Source organism: Eublepharis macularius, chromosome 11 (genome assembly GCF_028583425.1).
Source record: "Eublepharis macularius isolate TG4126 chromosome 11, MPM_Emac_v1.0, whole genome shotgun sequence".
NCBI classification, from domain to species: domain Eukaryota; kingdom Metazoa; phylum Chordata; class Lepidosauria; order Squamata; family Eublepharidae; genus Eublepharis; species Eublepharis macularius.
The window spans coordinates 70,718,396-70,736,521 of record NC_072800.1 but is presented as its reverse complement, the minus strand read 5'-3'; the positions used below and the strand labels follow the sequence as shown (position 1 = coordinate 70,736,521).

At 42.6% G+C, this 18,126-nt stretch overlaps 1 protein-coding gene across 1 annotated transcript; it reads right to left on the bottom strand.

The window, feature by feature from the left end:
* Window positions 1-91: 91 nt before the first annotated feature.
* On the bottom strand, window positions 92-18,072 carry PDSS1 (decaprenyl diphosphate synthase subunit 1). Its single transcript, XM_054991105.1, has 11 exons — window positions 17,898-18,072; window positions 15,067-15,131; window positions 12,248-12,380; window positions 12,009-12,139; window positions 9,476-9,617; window positions 5,093-5,204; window positions 4,891-5,000; window positions 2,945-3,025; window positions 2,672-2,785; window positions 1,974-2,054; window positions 92-526 (listed from the first exon to the last, which is right to left on the bottom strand). The coding sequence occupies exons 1-11, from the start codon at window positions 18,045-18,047 to the stop codon at window positions 386-388; spliced, it is 1,260 nt and encodes a 419-aa protein (XP_054847080.1). The 5' UTR covers window positions 18,048-18,072; the 3' UTR covers window positions 92-385.
* Between the last annotated feature and the right edge of the window lie 54 nt (window positions 18,073-18,126).

The window sequence follows — 18,126 nt, the reverse complement described above, 5'->3', positions numbered from 1 at the left end:
GTACTCTGACATTAATAGGCAATCAAGATCATTCTCAAACGATTTTGTTATAGCCACATCAAGAAGTCAAGACACCAGAAATTTGTAAAAGTGATTTTTCAGCACATTGATTGTATTTATTCTCATTATGGCCTTGGGTGTTGATACTGAACAATGTAAACAATGCACAAGACATGAATTCCAGCACAACTAAAAATAGTCAAGAGGCATTTGTACTAGTTTCACATGGCTTCCTTCAATAAAACTCGTTTCTTCGTATTTTAGGAAAAAAGTGAAGGTAATTCAAAAAATTCATAACTGCATTGGAAGCAAGCTAAGATGTTTTGAAGTGTAGTTTTAGGCACAGTCTGGTAAATAGCTGCCAGAATGAGTGGAAGGAGGTGTGTCATTTGTCTCGGGAAAGTACAATTTCTGCCAGCTGTATGAGGGCATCTCTTTCTGGGGATGGTCGAAGTTTGCTGATCTCTTGTATGGCCTTGTGGCAATAGCGCTGCGCGAGGTAGGTAGTCTGCTGTACACCTTCACTCTAAAAGAAAAAGGTACAGAGGGGCTTTAAAATGGATTTGAAGATGCACAGACTTAGTGCTCATTCAGTGTACAACTGCAGTTTCATGTTTCTGAACCATTCTAAGAACTACATGATATGTGAATGAATATACACTATGCTAATGTTTTAATAAGATTGAGCTTTATGTAACTACACTGCTGTTTTTACACATCTGATGTTTCATGTCCACATCTAAAAATGGAACACTGAAAAGTAAATCTTAGATGGCTGAACTTGTATATTTAAAATACTGAGTAAACACATTTCCATGAATGACGGTTGGATCCTGCAGAGAATCTCTATTTTTTTTTAAAAAAAAATTAATTTTCCGTTATTTAAATATAACAATAAAAACATATAACAAATAGCAAGTAACAATAAAGAATCTACAATTACAACTTGTAACATTTAAAGCTTTGATAAAACTCCATACATTGGCGTTTTGATAAACTACAACTTGCATTATGTTGTTTGGCTTCTTAATGAGTTACCATAAGCCTGACATTTCCAAATTATAAACTGCTTGTTGAGGAAGTTTTGTGACTAAAAATTCATTTCTAGAGGGAAATTCCAAAAAGGGTTCCCATTTAGTGTAAAATTCTGTTGTTCTCATTGGATTTGTTTGAGAGCATATTTTTTCTGTTATTTTTTCCATCATAAATTGGTCCCAAATTTTGTTATACCAGGTGTCAAGGTTTGGTAAACTTTGGGATTTCCAATACGAGGCTATTGTAGATTTTGCTGCTACTAAAAAAGAAGTTATTAAATTTTTCCTGATTTGTGGTATTGACCGGTCTTTCCAGATGTCTAAAAAAATTAATTCTGGTTTTAGGGGAATAGTGTATGCTGTGATAAGGGCTATTTGGTGTAATATTTTTTCCAAGAAGTCTGTAACATGCTTGCATTCCCACCAACAGTGGGCAAAGTAGAGAATCTCTATTGATGGAAAGCATCTCTGCCACTGGAGCGAGGCTTCATTGCCCTGCCTTGCTACTCTTGGAGCCCATGAGAGACCCCGCCAGAAGAGCATGGGCCAGGAGTGGGTTACTAGTGCAAGTTACCCTCTGTTAGCAGAAATTTGTAGGAGCTTTCTGCATAACAGAGCTTGAATGTTTAACTCAAAAGAGGTTCAGTGTTCTCTTAAAGGAAGTGCATGTGCTTGTAAATGGGCATGCTGAAGTTACAAAAAGTTCAACTTTCAGTTCACTAGAAAACGCACGCACACACACATTCACTCTTCATTAACACTCAAATTCAAAATTCATAGTTGACAAAAATGTGTAGGACTGCTCTTCTGGAGATTAGTGGAGGGATAAAAATTCTAAAATCAGATGGAGTCATTTTAACCAAGTATTACGCTGGATGTCATTATTTGGCAGAACTATATAAAAAGTGGGAATTAGTGTTTATTTTATATTAGTCTTACCTGGAACACAAATTCGTGTGCACGTTCAACATCTCCAGGCAAACTAAATCGCCTCATTATCATGGCATTGATTTCCGGAAACTAAGTGAAGGAGACAAAATAATGTTTCTCTCCAAGAAACTCAAGAGCATAGTAGTATACAAAAGACAGTAAGAAATTATCCACTGCTGTTCCTAGCTTTCAGCCTTTGTTCCAGCAAAAACAGCGGCTTGGAACACAATCAGTGTGTGTTTGATGGAAGGATTTCCACTAAGCAGTGTGACTTCCTTGCCACCCTTGCCCCCACAAACAAAAATGCCCCCTGAAATGCTACTCCTTAGGAAAGAGATTCTTTTTCTTCAAGTATCTGGGTATATGCAAGTCACCCCTCCCACCTCTGCTTTACTTACAGCCTGCTTTTTTGCACACAAGGCAGATTACACAATGTAAGACAACATAATCAAATACCATGACACATCCAACAAACAATGCAATAATAGGACAAAAATCAGAAAAATTAGAAACCGTGCCAAAAAAAGTATCAAACTTGTGTTACAAAACAGTGCAAAAATAATGGAATTACAGAAGCAGAACATTTCTAGAGAACATGTCTGCAGAAATTGCTTAAGTCAGGCAAAGACCACTCTTTAAATTTCAGCATAGTACCATGAACCTTTTTTTAAGGTGGTGGAGAAAGAGAGCATCTTTGCTATTCCTACCTGCTGACAAGCAAATAAGACAGGACCAGTGGCTATTCCAAGCTTAAGGTCTGCTGACGTTGGCTTCCCTAGCTGACTGGAGCATGCTGTAAAATCCAACACGTCATCTATTAACTGAAAAGAAAAAAAATCTTTTATTATAATAGCACATAATATATAACTAACTAGAATCAGGATGAATTTACAGCAATTCCCAAATTCTCTAGGATCCATCATACTGAAGAAACGAGTTTGCTTTAGCATATTTCACTACTTGATAGTCATTGGCACTACCTGAAATGCTATGCCAACATTTTTTCCATATTGGTATGCAATCTCATGAACTTTTGGATCAGGGCAGGCCAGAATGGAAACCTAAAAGAGAAACACAAAGTCCCTTGTTAGCACCTACTGTTCCTTCATGCAGCACACTTGCAATAAGCACATGATGGGAGAGGGGACTTACTCCTAACCATCTTTAAGTCCTTACACATTTATACCCAGGTACAGACAAAATCAGCTCTGTTAAAAAAATGCAATGCCCAAAAGAACTGCAGCATTAAATATATATTTAAACTCTGAATATAGATTGGATGTATTAAATATTTATCATGGCTGCACATCACTTTTTTAAAGATAGGTTGGGGACAAGATGCAGCATTACAGGTACATACTGGTTGGCAAACAGCAACGTGACAAAATTAATGCCTATGGTCTGTTTGTGACATGTATGATAAACAGAAGATAGGAACCTGGCAAGAGACTGACGCAGTGCTAACCTACTGTACTAACAGATGCTTCCTCCCTTGTTTCTATTCTGGAAGAGCCGCCAAGCATCTAGAATCTCCTCATTTTCCAATGAATAAAATGCATTTGTTAGTTACTTTATTCTCCATTTGATTACTGCAGTGTCCTCCCTGCCCTGTCCCCTTCTGTTGAGCACATGAGGGAGAAGCAGACTAGAGGTGTCAAAAATAAAATTACAACTTGGGTCTCAACAATTGTAATATTGTATTTAGTGAAATGATGTTGATTCTCTTTTGCGTACAAAGGCTGTCAATTCATCATACAGGGCACCAGTTTTTACAATACATGATGCAAACAGAGTGAGAATCACAGTGCTGAACTTGGGATTGTTTCATGTGACCACAGCCAACGTACAGACATTTTCCTGCACTTAAGATGATGTCACAGAATGGCTCCTTCCAGGTTCCTTGAGGGGTAAACTGGTCTTGTGACCACATTTCACAGATGCTGGAACCCCCCACCCCCCCCCCCATTATTATCTTTACTCATATCTGTGTTCAAAAAGACCAGTTCACAATCACTACCCAGCTTTTAAAAAGCAACCCTTTATAAACAAGTTGTATGTGAGTGAACCCTAACATAATACAAGATATACACTATACTGCATTCATTTTAAAAGAAAAGCCCATCATGATCTTTGGGACAATATTCAAGACTATCATTTTGTACCTAGAATTTGCTGCAAAATAGGTTGTGTGGAAGTATGATCTTTTAATTATACCCCAGCTTTCTCCCCAATGGGAACCCCAACGCAGCTTACTTTGTTCTCCATTCCTCCATTTTAAGGAAGACATCCCTTCACCCCATTCAAACAGATTGGGCTTAGAACTCCAATGTATCTTGAGTAAAAAGTCCACTGTAAATATAAGCAGGAACACACAAGCGAGCGTATCTTCAAGTCACATAGAATCCAGTCATTTGATAATGGAAGCTGCAGAGCCAAACTAGGCTTTTAAAAATGCAGCTTTACAGTTGCTAGGATTCTAGTAATATTCTGGGATTCTTCCAAAGCAGGTGAGATGGGATTTAATCTTTGACACTTAAGCAAAGTTAAGCAACACACAGAATGCAAACAAGAAATGTCATTCCTTTTTGGCACTATCAGCTAACCCTTCCTTAAGATGACCAACGAATACACAGATTTATCAGGCTTGTTGGATATCTCCCCACCATCATCAGTTTACACGGCAACACTGAGATACCAATAAGGGAGGGCAGAATCAAAGCTAGCTTTACCCTTTCGGAGTGGAACAACAAATTGGAGGGGCTTGCAGATTTTCAGGGCCGTATCTCAAGAAGAGGAAGCAAATAATGAAGTATGTTCCCTTTTTTTCATATACAGAAGAACTGGAAAAGAGTACAATCTAGCAACTTCAGTTTTCCCTCCCCTGAATCATGGTATATTAACAACAGGAGAGACGGAACGTACATACTGCTTTACAGCTGTTTGCTATAAGACTTGCAGTCTTCTTAAATGTTTTTTCGAGGTAGTGAGCAAATCTCTCAGTTTCGTTTTCTTTGGAACCTAGCTGAAGAAATTCACCTATAAAATATGTAAATATCAATAGTGTCAGTTACCTAGTTGCCTAAACAAATGCATAAATTCAATATAGAAACGTTGTTAAAAAGCCTTACCACGCACCAGATCTTCAACCACCTGCGTCAGCACAGAAACAATGGTTGTGTTTCCAATACGTGCTAAAGCTAGAGATGCTGCAGAAAGGATGAAATCACCTGCTAGAACTGCCTGGAAAAGAAGGATTCACTTTTGAGCATTTCTGTATTTTGCTGCATTATATGTTACATCTGATTGATAACGCCCCCTCATTAATACTGGGAGGAGAAAAAACAACAACATTCAGTTTAGAGCCTTAATTAAATGTGTTCTCTCTCTACATATGTATAGTCCTCCTCCTTCTGCATTACTTGAGCTCATTTGCCAGTAGCTTAAAAGTTAGCCAGCTTAATTGCCACATGCTGGAAGGCCAAGCGCAGCTTTTAGAGGCTCCTTGTAAAAGATTTATTCATTGTTCATTTCTGTTATGTATGTTCAAGGGCAGAACCGAGGCAGTGCCCTTCTGCTCAGCCAAGAAGAGTTTATTCTGTTAACACATAATGTCCCTGATCCAACTATAGCTGCATGCAACTAGTGACCCTGGATAGGGGAAAAGCAACCGGTGAATCCACTGAACTAAATGAGGCAGGATACATATCTGTATCTGCTTCTTTGGATGGGTTTTCTGTACCAGATCTAGGCAAACAGAAAGAATGTCTTTTTATGGACACCTACTGGTGCACCGTAAGTATCTGCAGTTGCAGGTTAGTCCACAGCAAAATCCCAAAACTAAAACTATGTAATGCCTTTAATTAAAACCATCCCAAAATAAGACAAACTGGTTTGTTCAGGCTCTCTCCCCTTCTATCAAAACAAATTCTCAGGCCATCTAACTAACCTGCTTTTTCAAGACCCAAGGTTGGCCAGGTGGGTGAGTGATACTATAACAAACTGTAATTTAAAGGAGGTTAGGAATGTCTGTGCATTTGTTTTAAGGCACCTGCATTCTCAAAAAAAGAGGGGTTTATTTTATTACTTTCTTGTTCCAGTTAAGGCTCCTTATCTTTAACAAGATAATGAAAGGGGAGATAGTACTCCAAGAATTGTAGAGAAAAGGTGAGAGTGTTTTCCTAGACAGACTGGTTACCAGCTTCTCCCTAGAACAGTGATCTGATGATTTCTAGTTACTGGAAATTATCTAGTAATTAACTGAACCAGCTAAACCTCCAAGCCTAATAAAAAGATTCCATTTTTCAGGAAAGTACTAAGGAAATGCAATCTTGACCTTACTTGTATTCATGAGAGAGCTGCAAAAGACTTTTAGAAACACACCGAAAAGCAACCTACCTACTGCAGTTTTATTTCTTTAAGAGAGCAAAGATAAAAGTTTCGATTATGTTCACTGGGCAGAGTGTTTAATATTTTAAAATGCAGTAATTCTTATGCAAGAATAAATGCTCTTCCACAAAAACATGAAAAACGCATTATTATAGAAAGCACAAAGAGATTAAAATCTTTTCACACATAGCTCTACATGAGCAGAGCCTACATGTTGTCTGGTGCCAGAAAGAATCATACCTTTCAGGCTCACCTTCATCCTTGCTTTGCCCCCAGGCTTTTAAAAATTATTATTATTATTATTAATTGGATTTCTATCCTGCCCTCCCCGCAAGCAGGCTCAGGGCAGGTTACAACAGTAAAAACATGTTACATTTAAAACATCGATAAAAACAGCAAAAATCCCATTAACACCACCCACAGGAGCAGTGTAGCTCCTACCAGTAAAACACAGAGGGGGGAACAGGCCTTTCCAATCAGGCTATAACTCATCTGGGGCCAGATGATCAACTATAACTCATATAGGGGGGGTCAGATATTCATACGGCCCCTCTGCCAGGAGGCTGGTTGGCTTCCAGGTGACTGCTGGTCTGACCTCAGCTATATGCTTGACACTCTCACATTCAATATCACACCAGAGCATCTGCCCAATTCTAGCTCTCATAAAGGATGGATGCAGAGATCACTTTTCTGTGAGCTGGATTCCACACATCAGGTAACTAGCAATGCCATCCCTAAGCACCTCTCTTCAAACCCACTGGCTTCACTCGACTCAGAAGGTTGTAACTCTAAGGACTGTACTATAGGCCCAATCTGCAGCGTCACCTGGATCAGGGTGGGGTGGCACTGCTGGTACTTTTAGATCTTACAGCAGTGTTCGACACGGTCGATCATAATCTTCTGACCCACCGCCTTGCCGATGTGGCGAACTCCTTCCTTGGCAATCAGGGACAGAGGGTGGCACTTGGGGAACAGATGTACGCTCACCATTCTTTAGTATGTGGCGTCCCTTGGGGCGAGTCTTTCCTCAATGCTATTTAACATCTATATGCGCCCCCTCACCCAGTTAGCTTGCAGCTTTGGGCTGGGTTGTCACCAGTATGCAGATGACACCCAGCTCTATCTGCTGATGGACGGCCAGTCTGATCTCGCTCGGAATTCTTTGGTCAAGGGTCTTGAGGCTGTGACAGTATGGTTACATCAGAGTCGCCTAAAATTGAATCACCTGAAGACGGAGGTTCTGGGTCTGGGTCATGGGGCAATCAAGCTGGGGACCCAGCTCCCAATCCTCGACGGGGCACAATTGAAACCTTCACCGACAGTGAGGAGCCTGGGTGTGACCTTGGATGCCACACTTTCAATGGAGGCCCAGGTCGCAACCGTTGCCAGGTCTGCCTTTTTTCATCTTCGACAGGCCAGGCAACTGGTGCCCTATCTTTCGCCCCAGGACCTGGCCACAGTAACCATCCAACAGTCACCTCCAGGTTAGACTACTGCAACTCACTCTACGCTGGGCTGCCCTCGGGCCTGACCTTGAAGTTACAGCTGGTCCAGAATGCAGCGACACGCATCCTTAACAGAACACCAATCCAAGCGCACATTCATCCTGTGGTGTGCCAGCTGCCCTGGCTCCCAGTGGAGTTCTGGATCCGGTTCAAAGTGTTAACCTTGGTGTTTAAAGCCCTTCATGGACTAGGACCTGCATACCTGCGGGACCGCCTCTTCCATTATGTCCCCTGCAGGGCATTGCATTCTGCATACAATCAACTCCTGGTGGTCCCCGGCTCAACCAGGGCCAGGGCTTTTTTTGCCCTGGTCCTGGCCTGGTAGAACACTCTCCTGCTGGAGATCCGGGCCCTGTGGGACCTGTTAGAGTTCCGCAGGGCCTGTAAAACGGAGATGTTCCTCCGGGCCTTCGGCTGAGTGACAGCAGGTGTCCCCCTTCTTCCATCTAAGATCACCACTTTTTCTGGGGCTGCCCTCGGCCATCTACTAAGCCCATATATGGACTCCCAAATATTTATTTAAATAGCCTGCACCTGGTCTCTTTTAATGACTTTTTAAAGATTATTATTGATTTTATGGTTTTGTGATTAATTCACTGTTTTATTAATGTTGTTAGCTGCCCTAAGCCCATTTGTGGGGAGGGCGGGGTATAAATCAAATCAAATCAAATCAATAATAATAATTCCAACGCGAAGACATTGAAGAGTCCAGGGCCAGGTATATCGGGTGGTGAAAACTGGCAAACGCAGGATTGGATCCCATCTAAATTCTACTTCCCTGCCTCCTCCCTCCCTCCCTCCCTCCGAGATGGTACTTCAGGAGGATGCTGAGCCCCCAGCAGCAGAAGGGCAGAGCTGCAAAGCTGTTGAGGTAGGAGGAGCGAACTGGGGGAAACTGTGCCTCCTTACATGACAGGATCCAGCCCATAATCATAATTTCTCCTCCAGAAACTCATAGCTAGAAGCATAGGGGTTTAGGACTAAAGATTTGACATGCACACATTACCTTCATGCCTGTCATGTCAAAGAAATACTTTGAATAATGCTTCAAAATATTACTATAAGATACCTGCCTTGTTTGTTCCAAAGAATGGTAGAATGTGTATTGTGTGGCTACAATCCAGCCAAAATCAAGCACTTTGATGTCCCATTGCAATGTCCATGGGAGAGACTTCAGTACAAGCACCTTCAATCATAATCAGCCTGATTTTCAAGTGCTTCATTGTGATGCATGAGGCAACAGCCTTACACAATGTCAAACCATTTATTTCTAGATCACTATTAGGGAAACACCTTAAACTGGAGATACAAGGGAGAGAACAGGGTTTTCTCATGCAAACCATGAGCACCGCACCTAAGTAATGGACCTTCAACAGGATTTAGAAGGACTTTCTTTGGCTGGACTGTGCTCCTATTTTAGCTAAATACAGTCCAACTGTATGGCTGCAGTCCTGTATGTGCAGAATGCCAATGTATGTCTTAACTGGTTAGTAATTTTACAGGTCTTTAAAGTAAAAGATAAAAACCTGCCTTCTACATTTTAGCTCGCTTTATCATCCATACTGATCTATATCCCGCTCCCAAAGTTACAAGAGAATTTGTACAATTAGGCACACTCACCTTTCTTTCCCCCCAGACTTGATTAACAGTCAGTTTTCCTCTTCGTGAGTTTGCATCATCAATGACATCATCATGAACTAGAGTCGCTGTATGGATCATCTCTGCAATGACAGCTACGGAGCGCTGGCTTGCCTTCACTTCCCTAAAATGAGAAAGAAGGGGAGAAGCTAAGCAAAGCATACATACCCAAGATACTACCTTGGTCAGCCCAAGAAGGATACAAAACCTGTAACAGTTACTGGCAATGATAGCAACACACGTTTTAGGGTTGAGTGGCTCTATGCTCCACTCTTCCTTCCAAACTCAGCCCTTCCATTTCTCGCCAGGAATATGGAGCAGTTTGCTGTTACAAGCACCAAGGGCAATGGGGAAAAAATCAGCATTACTTCTGGTTTGGGTCACCTCCCAGAGTAGGCAGATGTCTATGAATACATAATGCAGTGGGGGCGGTGTGTACACACACAGAAGCACACAAGAGAAAAATTACTCTCTCTTACTTAGGTTTAGCCAATAAACTGAAGACCACCTGGTAGAGAACAACCAATGGAATCTTCTCTTGTGGGATGCTGGGAATGTCATTAGAACAAACAGCTTTTAAAAAGATTAACTGGAGCCATCATCTACTAATTCATTGAGAAATATGACCCATTGAGAGCTAAGCACTGAAGCACTGTGCAGCATGCCTCTTGCTACCAGAGGACAGAAACAAACAACAGATGGCTATCTCCATCCTCCTTCACAACAAACTTCCCTAGTGGACGCTGGCTGACCACTATTGGGAACAAACTGCTGGGCCAGGTTGTCTAACAAACTGTTCAGCATTCCACTAGGAAAGCTCATTAGCAAAAACCTACAGTCTCCTTGGCAAGCAAAGTAATAGAGCTACGAGAGACGGCAACTTAATTGATCCCAGAGAACCACACAGCAAAATGTTCACACAGCTACGAATCACAGGCATATTTATTCAGCCCACTGGCTTATTTTTCTAGATGGGGCAGCAGCCTAATTCTGCCACCTTCCTCAATACCTTCTTCCAATCCCAGCAGACTTTCCCTCCGGCCTTACCCTCTTTATGGGTTGCTCTTTACCCACCTTGAGTCGTGCCTATCTGCTGTTCCTCCCCGCCCCCTTTTCCATTCCACAATTCTCATGAACATCATGCACAGGTTGAATGAAAATAACTCTTGTTCAAGCCAGTATCAGTAATAGTTCTGTGCAATTTTCTCATTAACTGTGCAAAACAGGCCCAGAATAAAGGCCCAGAAGATAAGGCAACTTAAATATAAAGCCTTCCCTCTGTTGGGTACAGAGAAACGGCAACAGTCCTTTTAAGTTATGCAGTGAGAAAAGACATAAGAGAACTTGCATAAGCACATAATGGTCACTTTTTAAAAAACACTGTTAGGCTGCTCACTGTTAGGTAACTGCCATTTGCCTCAGGTATGCAAGCAAATTATCAAGTGCAAGTCTGCTTTGAAACGGCAAAACAAGAAAGAAGACTTGAATTAGTTTCCTTTGCTGTTGCCAAAACAAGGAAATTTAAGAATGACCATTTCCAACCGATCAAGACTACCTTCAGAGAATGAGAAGTTTATAGCCATGAAATAATGCTAATACATTATAAAGGCAAAGTTTTATCTGCCTTTTTATCAATAAAAAAGCAAGTTTATATTCTACAGGAGTAACAGGCTTTTCACACCTTGGCTCTTGACTGATCTGTTTTTAAGGTCAGCCTGATTTTACTAAGCCAATAGGATTTATAGCTCAAATGGACCTCACGAATCTCACAAATTCTATTTTGCATGGCGCACACAATCCCCCTGCCCCCCCATCTCCAGCAAGGGATGTGACAAAACCCACTTTCATCTAAATCGTAACCCACAGTTCACCTGTCCAGCACAATTTTAAAATCTGCAAGTTGGAGCATATGTTTTTGCTTGCCTGAGGGTTAACAGCAATTAGTCATTCCTATCAGTTCTACTAACCAAAGTTGGATGCAGTGCAGAAATACCTACTGGCTCTTTTTTCCTGATGTGGAGCACTTTCGAAATCCTCATCTTTGGGAGTGGAATGGTATGAAGATGCATCAGCTGATCGATACCCAGAAAACTGCACAGCTGCTAAGTGCTTACATTTGTGTACAGATATATCTACTCACAAAGAGCAGCTATTGGGAACAGCTAACCCTTTCTGACAGTCACATTCCCAAGGTCCTCACAGCTTCAATGGTGCTAACGTGCTGCCAGAAACAAGGCAGTCTCCTACATAAATCAAAAAGAGTCCAGTAGCACCTTTAAGACTAACCTACTGGACTCTTTTTGATTTTGCTACTACAGACTAACATGGCTAACTCCTCTGGATCCTACATAATGAAAGCTTTTTGACCAACATTTAACCGGAACCTACCATCACCAATAGACATCTAGCTCTGAAGACTCATCTTCAAGCTCTCGGCTTCAATTTATAGAACACAGCAAGTAATTTTTGTGTGTGCTTTTTAAGATCTTCAAAATAATCAAGGTTTGGGACTTACTCAGACTTGTTATGATGAAAATTGCACGCTCTAGCCATTAGCACCACAATCACAGGTCGAAAGGCCTTCCCTTTTCCGTCCAAGTAATATTCACACATTTCCTTAAGTTCTGTAGTTGATACCCATAATTCCTGTAAACAAACAAAAAAGCACTTAACACAGCCTGCACAGTAAGCTTACAGGATGATTAAATATTAGACTCTTTCAAGTCAGTCATTCATTCATTAGAACCACCTCACCTTTTTCATATCTTCATAGAGATTTTTCAAGTCCTTCCTTCCAAGTTTAAAAGGATCCTTATATTTTTCATCACTAACCATTCTGCCACAACTGTGTGTTCGTGCTGTTGTATGATGAAATCTAGCGACAATACTATGTGAAAGAATTTAGACATTGAAATTCACTGCAAAATAGACATAAAGCATACAAAATTCTGAAATATTCTTATCTTCAAAAATGTATTTGCATTTTCCTATTTCTAAATAACTCAAAGAAGAAATGTCATAATTTCTTATACTTTTAGATCTTCATCATAATCAAAATCTTTATTCAGATGACAAACTTATACGTTACATTAAAAATGGGAAAACAGCTTTTCAAATATCAACTCATTACTCTTTCTTGGACTGGATACTATAACTTTCTGTAACGGGTTCACGTGACACTACAGGGCACACAGTGGGAAACGCAGGCACTGGTCTCTGCATATCACAAGGGTCTGTTGTGGCACCTCCTGGCACCTCATTCTCTTGCTTTTAACAGTACTTCCAATGCAAAAGCACTTCAGGGCCAAACTAGACATTCTAAGGGGCATGGAGCCACCACGGTGTTGCTTTCTTGTAACGTTTTACAAGATGTTACTACACTGTACCTTCTGTCCCCCCACCCCCAATAATATGAGGTGGAAGTAGGGAAAGGCAAAGTCGGACGGCATTAGCTTACATGTTTGCATCAAATATTATAAAAAAGAAATATAGAGCAACAGCAACTTTGTATCTTTTATAACGTGCCGTTTGGTACTCAGAGGATACTTCCTCCTTTGCTTTAATAGCCTCAATATAATGAAATATACACTACTACATATATATAATCATTGATTATAATACTGTTCTTGTCCGTGGATATGGAAATAAACCAACTAGGTTCATGGAAATCAATAAATCTAACTGAAAGAATAGGGATGTGCAGCCCGAAAAGATTCAAGTTTCCCATTTCGGGTTTACCCGAAGCAGGAAAAAAATTCGGAAATACTGTAATTCCAGTTATAGTATTTTTACTCGCTTTGGTATGCTCCGTAAATATTTGGAGCATACCTAAGTGAGAGGGAGCAACCCCTCCACCCCCCACCCACTTACCTGACTGTCAGGGAGAGTGATTAGCTGGGCGGCAGGCTGCTGCCGTGCTGTGGTGGCGGGCCACGGTGGTGGCATGGCAGCAGCAAGTCAGCTGCGGCGGCCGGAAGCCGGCTCCACCTTCGCTCTGCAGGTCAGCAGGGAGGGCCAGAGCCGCCTCTTCTGGCCCTTCCTGCCCCTCAAGTGGCCACCACGGTGGCCATTTGAGGGGCAGGAAGGGCTTTCTCTGCCTCCGCCGCCACTCCGTGGCCCCGCAGGACGGCAGGGAGGGCTGGAGCCACCTGCTCCGTCCCTTTCTGCCCCTCAAATGGCCACCAACTGAGGGGTAGGAAGGGCTTTCTCCTTCTCTGCTGCTGCTCCGCGGCCCCGCAGGGCGGTGGGGAGGACCGGAACCACCGCTGCCGCCAACTGCAAGGTAAGTGGGGGTGGGGAGGCTGGGATGCCTGGGCTGGGGGTGGGTTGATGTTTAAAGGGCCCCGCCGCTGCTTGCAAGCAGTGGCGGGGCCCTTTAAACTCAGCTTCGGAAAGCTTTGATTCAGGATTTCAGAATCTTTACAGATTGGGTCCGATTCAGGTATTTTACCCGAACTGGAAACCCGAAGCGCACATCCCTATGAATGAAGACAAGCATTACTTATAAAGAAGCTGATTAAACAGGACTCCCTCCCAAAAGACACTGCACAGAAATGTTCCCCTCTCCATCTTGGAATTAAGTCCTCTATGCAGTTTGATCCGCCTCACTATATTAATATGCTGGCAGTTCCAAATTTGAGGCAGTCATACATGATCGAATATTGCAATTAGGGGTGTGCACCACCAAAAGATTCAGTTTTCCCACTTCAGGTTTACCAAAACGGGAAAAAGATTAGGAAAAACCTGAATCCCAAGCTGCTTCGGAAAGCTTCGGGTAGAGTGGCAGCAGCCGCAGCACTTTTCCTGCTGTTTGCAAACAGCAAGAAAAGTGCTGCAGCTGCTGCTGCTCTACCTGAAGCTTTCCGAAGTACTTTGGAAAGCTTTGCTTCATTATTTCCGAATCTGCTCAGCAGTTCTGGGGCCAATTCAGAAATCCTGAATCATTCCAAATCGGGCCCAATTCAGGTTAAAAACCCAAATCAGAAACCTGAAGAGCACACGCCTAATTGCAATGCATTGCCAGCAGCCCAGATGAGGGGCCATTTCCTTAAGACACCCCCAGATCAGCGCTTTTGTGACTGCCCTTTGGCAGTGGTCGATTCATTGTCCCTTTTTTTTCCTACTGTCCAAAGTATGCAACAGTCAGAGATTTCGTAGGAAATGGCTACTGAAGTACTTCGCCATCCCTGACACTTCAAGATTAAGATTACTTCTGGGTAGCCTCTGCAAAAGCTGCGTTGTGGACATGGCAAATTTTGTTTTACTGTGATTTTTAATTCCTAAATAGGATATGGCCTATTAAACCTGAACTTGAACATACTGTTCTTGTGCATTACTACATTTCTATAAGACTTGCATAGGAGACTCTCCAAATGAGTTCTATCCAATATATGACAATATGTAAGCAGAAGATAAACTTTTGACTATCAGAATTCCCATAAGACACCAAAAGGAGAGGGAGTGTCCCACAACCTCAAATTTGTGTCCACAACAGGCAGACTTTTAAAAATACTGAGCAAGGCTAACTAAAAATCACTGAATTTTATGGTGTAATAAAGAAGTCTACAACTTACCGCCAAAATACACTGTTGAGTTTTGGAAAGGATAGGCGCAAACTTTCCCCAGGAAAATAGGATATCTGCATGTTTTTTTAAAAAAGAGAGAAAGAGTGACTAGTTATATGCAGACGTATAAAGCCCATCTCCTTCTCCTCCTATGCTGTACAGCTGACCAGTTAAAATATCATCCACAAGCCCTGCTCTCTGTGCCCCCAGATGCAGAGGGGAGGCAAGTGGCAACCTGAGACAGGACTTTTTCAATGGCAATACCTTATATAAGGAATACCCTCCCCTTGAAGTTCACTTGGCCCTTACTGTACTTTTTTCGGCACCAGTGTAAAACAACTCCCCTCTGCTGGCTGTCAGAACAGAAGCCATTGCAGTGGGGAGAAGGGACTGTTAAAAAGCAAATGTTTCCCAACTGGCTAAACAAATTCAGTGCCCCTCCAGATTTGTAGGCTGCCCCCTTGGGAGCTGTATGGTCTCCATCCAGAATCGTTTGAACTAAGATGGCAGGAGTTGAATCTGTAGCCTGCTGCTTGCAAAGCACATGTCATAGCACTGAACTATGGCCCTACTTTTCTGAATTATAAGTCTACAAAATTCAGCTTCAGAATTAAGGCTAGATATCTATGCTGTGGCACAGTAACCAATGGAACAGCAGGGGGGGGGGAGATGATTATCTTTTCAAATTTAATGAAGCTTTCCTCCCTGCCTGGCAGTAACTAACACCACCAGCAATTATGTATTTACAAGCTTGATATAATCACTATTTTATTCCTTTAAATTACTCTGTTGCTCAAGAATTTACACTATGTTAGGTGCAAGCAAGCAGCAAGGAAACTTTTGCAATTCCGTTCCTGTTCAGCTCAAACCATACTGAGCTTGTGAGGGCGTTTTCCTTTATTTGACTAAGCGGAAGTATGTTATCCAAGATCTGAGGTTGCACAAGAACCTTTCTTCAGGCAAATATGAGCACATGGACAGCAAGTTTGTGTGTATCCAGAGGAGTACAGCTGTATTTAAAAAAGAAAGCCAAAGAGCCCTAGAACCATGCTTTTGGAAGAATCTCCTGAGGAACCTGGCCTTGGATTGACACACAACTCATTTTGCAAGGGCAGCATTTCTTCTGTCACAGAGACATTTACCAGACCACTACTTGGCATGTCTTTCCTTGGAAAGCTAGTCCACAGGTTATTGGATTAATAGCTCCAAGAAAGGGAGCCCTGACTCTTGAAAAGTACTACTGGTCTCTAAGGTACTACTGGACCCAAATCTTGATCCTCATCATGGGAGCACATCCAAGAAACTGTGGTAAGGTACTTGAACACTACTCTGCAACAAGTGTTGTCTACAAGCAACTTTATGCAGCAGACATGCCCCACACAATACTATGGAACAGGCACCCAATACAGGGGGCTGCCCAGATCATAGAGCCTTGAAAAATCTCACACTGTGCTGACACACCGGTGGCAAAAAACCCCAAACAGCACTATGGTGTGCTCTCCAACGTAAATTTCTGCCTTTTGTTCTGTTTACTTTTTTTCCCTATAACAACGTATACCAAATTTAAGGACAACTTAATGCCCACTCAGCGCAGTTTACAAAGTATGTTACGATTATCCCCACAGCAATCACCCTGTGAGGTGGGTGGGGCTGAGAGAGCTCCTAGAAGCTGTGACTGACCCAAAGGTCACCCAGCTGGCTTCAAAGGGAGGAGTAAGAAATCAAACCCAGTTCTCCAGATTAGAGTCCCACGCTCTTAACCACTACACCCAAATGGCTTTCCTAGTATTTCACTTCCTGCTTTCCACCGTTTGCTTCATCACTTGCACCTGGAAGTTTCATGGGAACTAGCCACTGGGAGTCATGGTAGGCAAATCAATAGATCAGGAGCTGGACTGACTTTAACAACTCATAAACATAATGACGGAGTTAGGAAGGTTTCTGTGGGTTTAATTTAAACTAATGTATTTAAAGGAAATCTATAACCCCGCTGTTCTTCCTAATATACAGACCCAAAGTATGTAACAAGAAATGAAAACCAGATTTCTGTAATATACAACGAAGCACTCAACCATAGTAACTCTGGAGGAAACCGCTAATTATGTGTAGACAATGTAAGTGACCTTGGGACACAAGCTGTTAGTCTAACTTACCCAGCTGTTAGGAGACTAACATGAAAGAAGGGATAGTTTCAGATGGGTACCTGTATTGGTCTGTAATAAAAGAGCAAGATCCAGGTCCAGTAACACCTTAAAGACCAACTACATGGCTCAGGGTGCTTTCCAGAGTCAAAGCTCCCTTTGTCAGATACGATGGAAATCTTGACTCTGGAAAGCTCATACCCTGGAAATCTAGTTGATCTTTAAGGTGCTGCTGGACCCAAATCTTGCTCTTGAAAGATCAAAAACTGCCATGTCTTTGTCGGAAGTGAAGAGTGGAAATAAAATGGAGCGGGTTTCCCTTCTTGCTTTAAAATTTAGACTGCAGCTATATGTCCGGGGCTGCCGGGTGTGACTTAACTCAGCCGCACTTTTAATACTCTACTTTATTCGTTTGCACGCATCGCTTCTTTTGCAAGGTGCTCCAGCTGGGAATAGTCAAGCTTGGCTAGAAAATCTTTAATAGATTTTTTTTAAAAAAAGCAGAGAGATATTTGGGTTGCCCTTTCCCGTCCCAGCTCGGATCCCCTCACGAATTAAAATCACAAACATCGTCTCACACACACACACACCTCCTATTTCCAGGCCTGCCCCCAAATGTTCGTTATTTTACCCCCCAACCCTCCCCTCAGCAAGCCCCGAGAGCTACCTCGCCCGTCCCGCCATTCATTCCCGCCTGACCTCCATTCGCCCTGGGCCCGCCTCACGCGGCGCGCTTGTCGCCGCGAGTCTCGCGGCCGGCGGGTGTTTGTCGCGGGCGCCCAGGCCGTGCCATGGGCCACCAAGCCGCGCCGCCCGGGAACAGCAGCAGCGGGACCACCACAAGGCCATGGCGGTGGCCGCCTCGTTCCCGCCGCTCCAGGCCCGACTTCGTCGCTGCGCTGAGCCGCGGCTAGTCCCGCCTCGCCTC

What these genes read in the sequence shown, in the direction of transcription:
- PDSS1 (XM_054991105.1), bottom strand. Translation starts at nt 18,047, where the DNA reads ATGGCCTTGTGGTGGTCCCGCTGCTGCTGTTCCCGGGCGGCGCGGCTT. An exon ending in TCTATGAAGATATGAAAAAG is followed by an intron (nt 12,140 to 12,247) that starts GTGAGGTGGTTC and finishes GTTTGTTTACAG; the next exon opens with GAATTATGGGTATCAACTAC. An exon ending in AAGTCTGGGGGGAAAGAAAG is followed by an intron (nt 5,205 to 9,475) that starts GTGAGTGTGCCT and finishes CTTCTTTTCCAG; the next exon opens with GCAGTTCTAGCAGGTGATTT.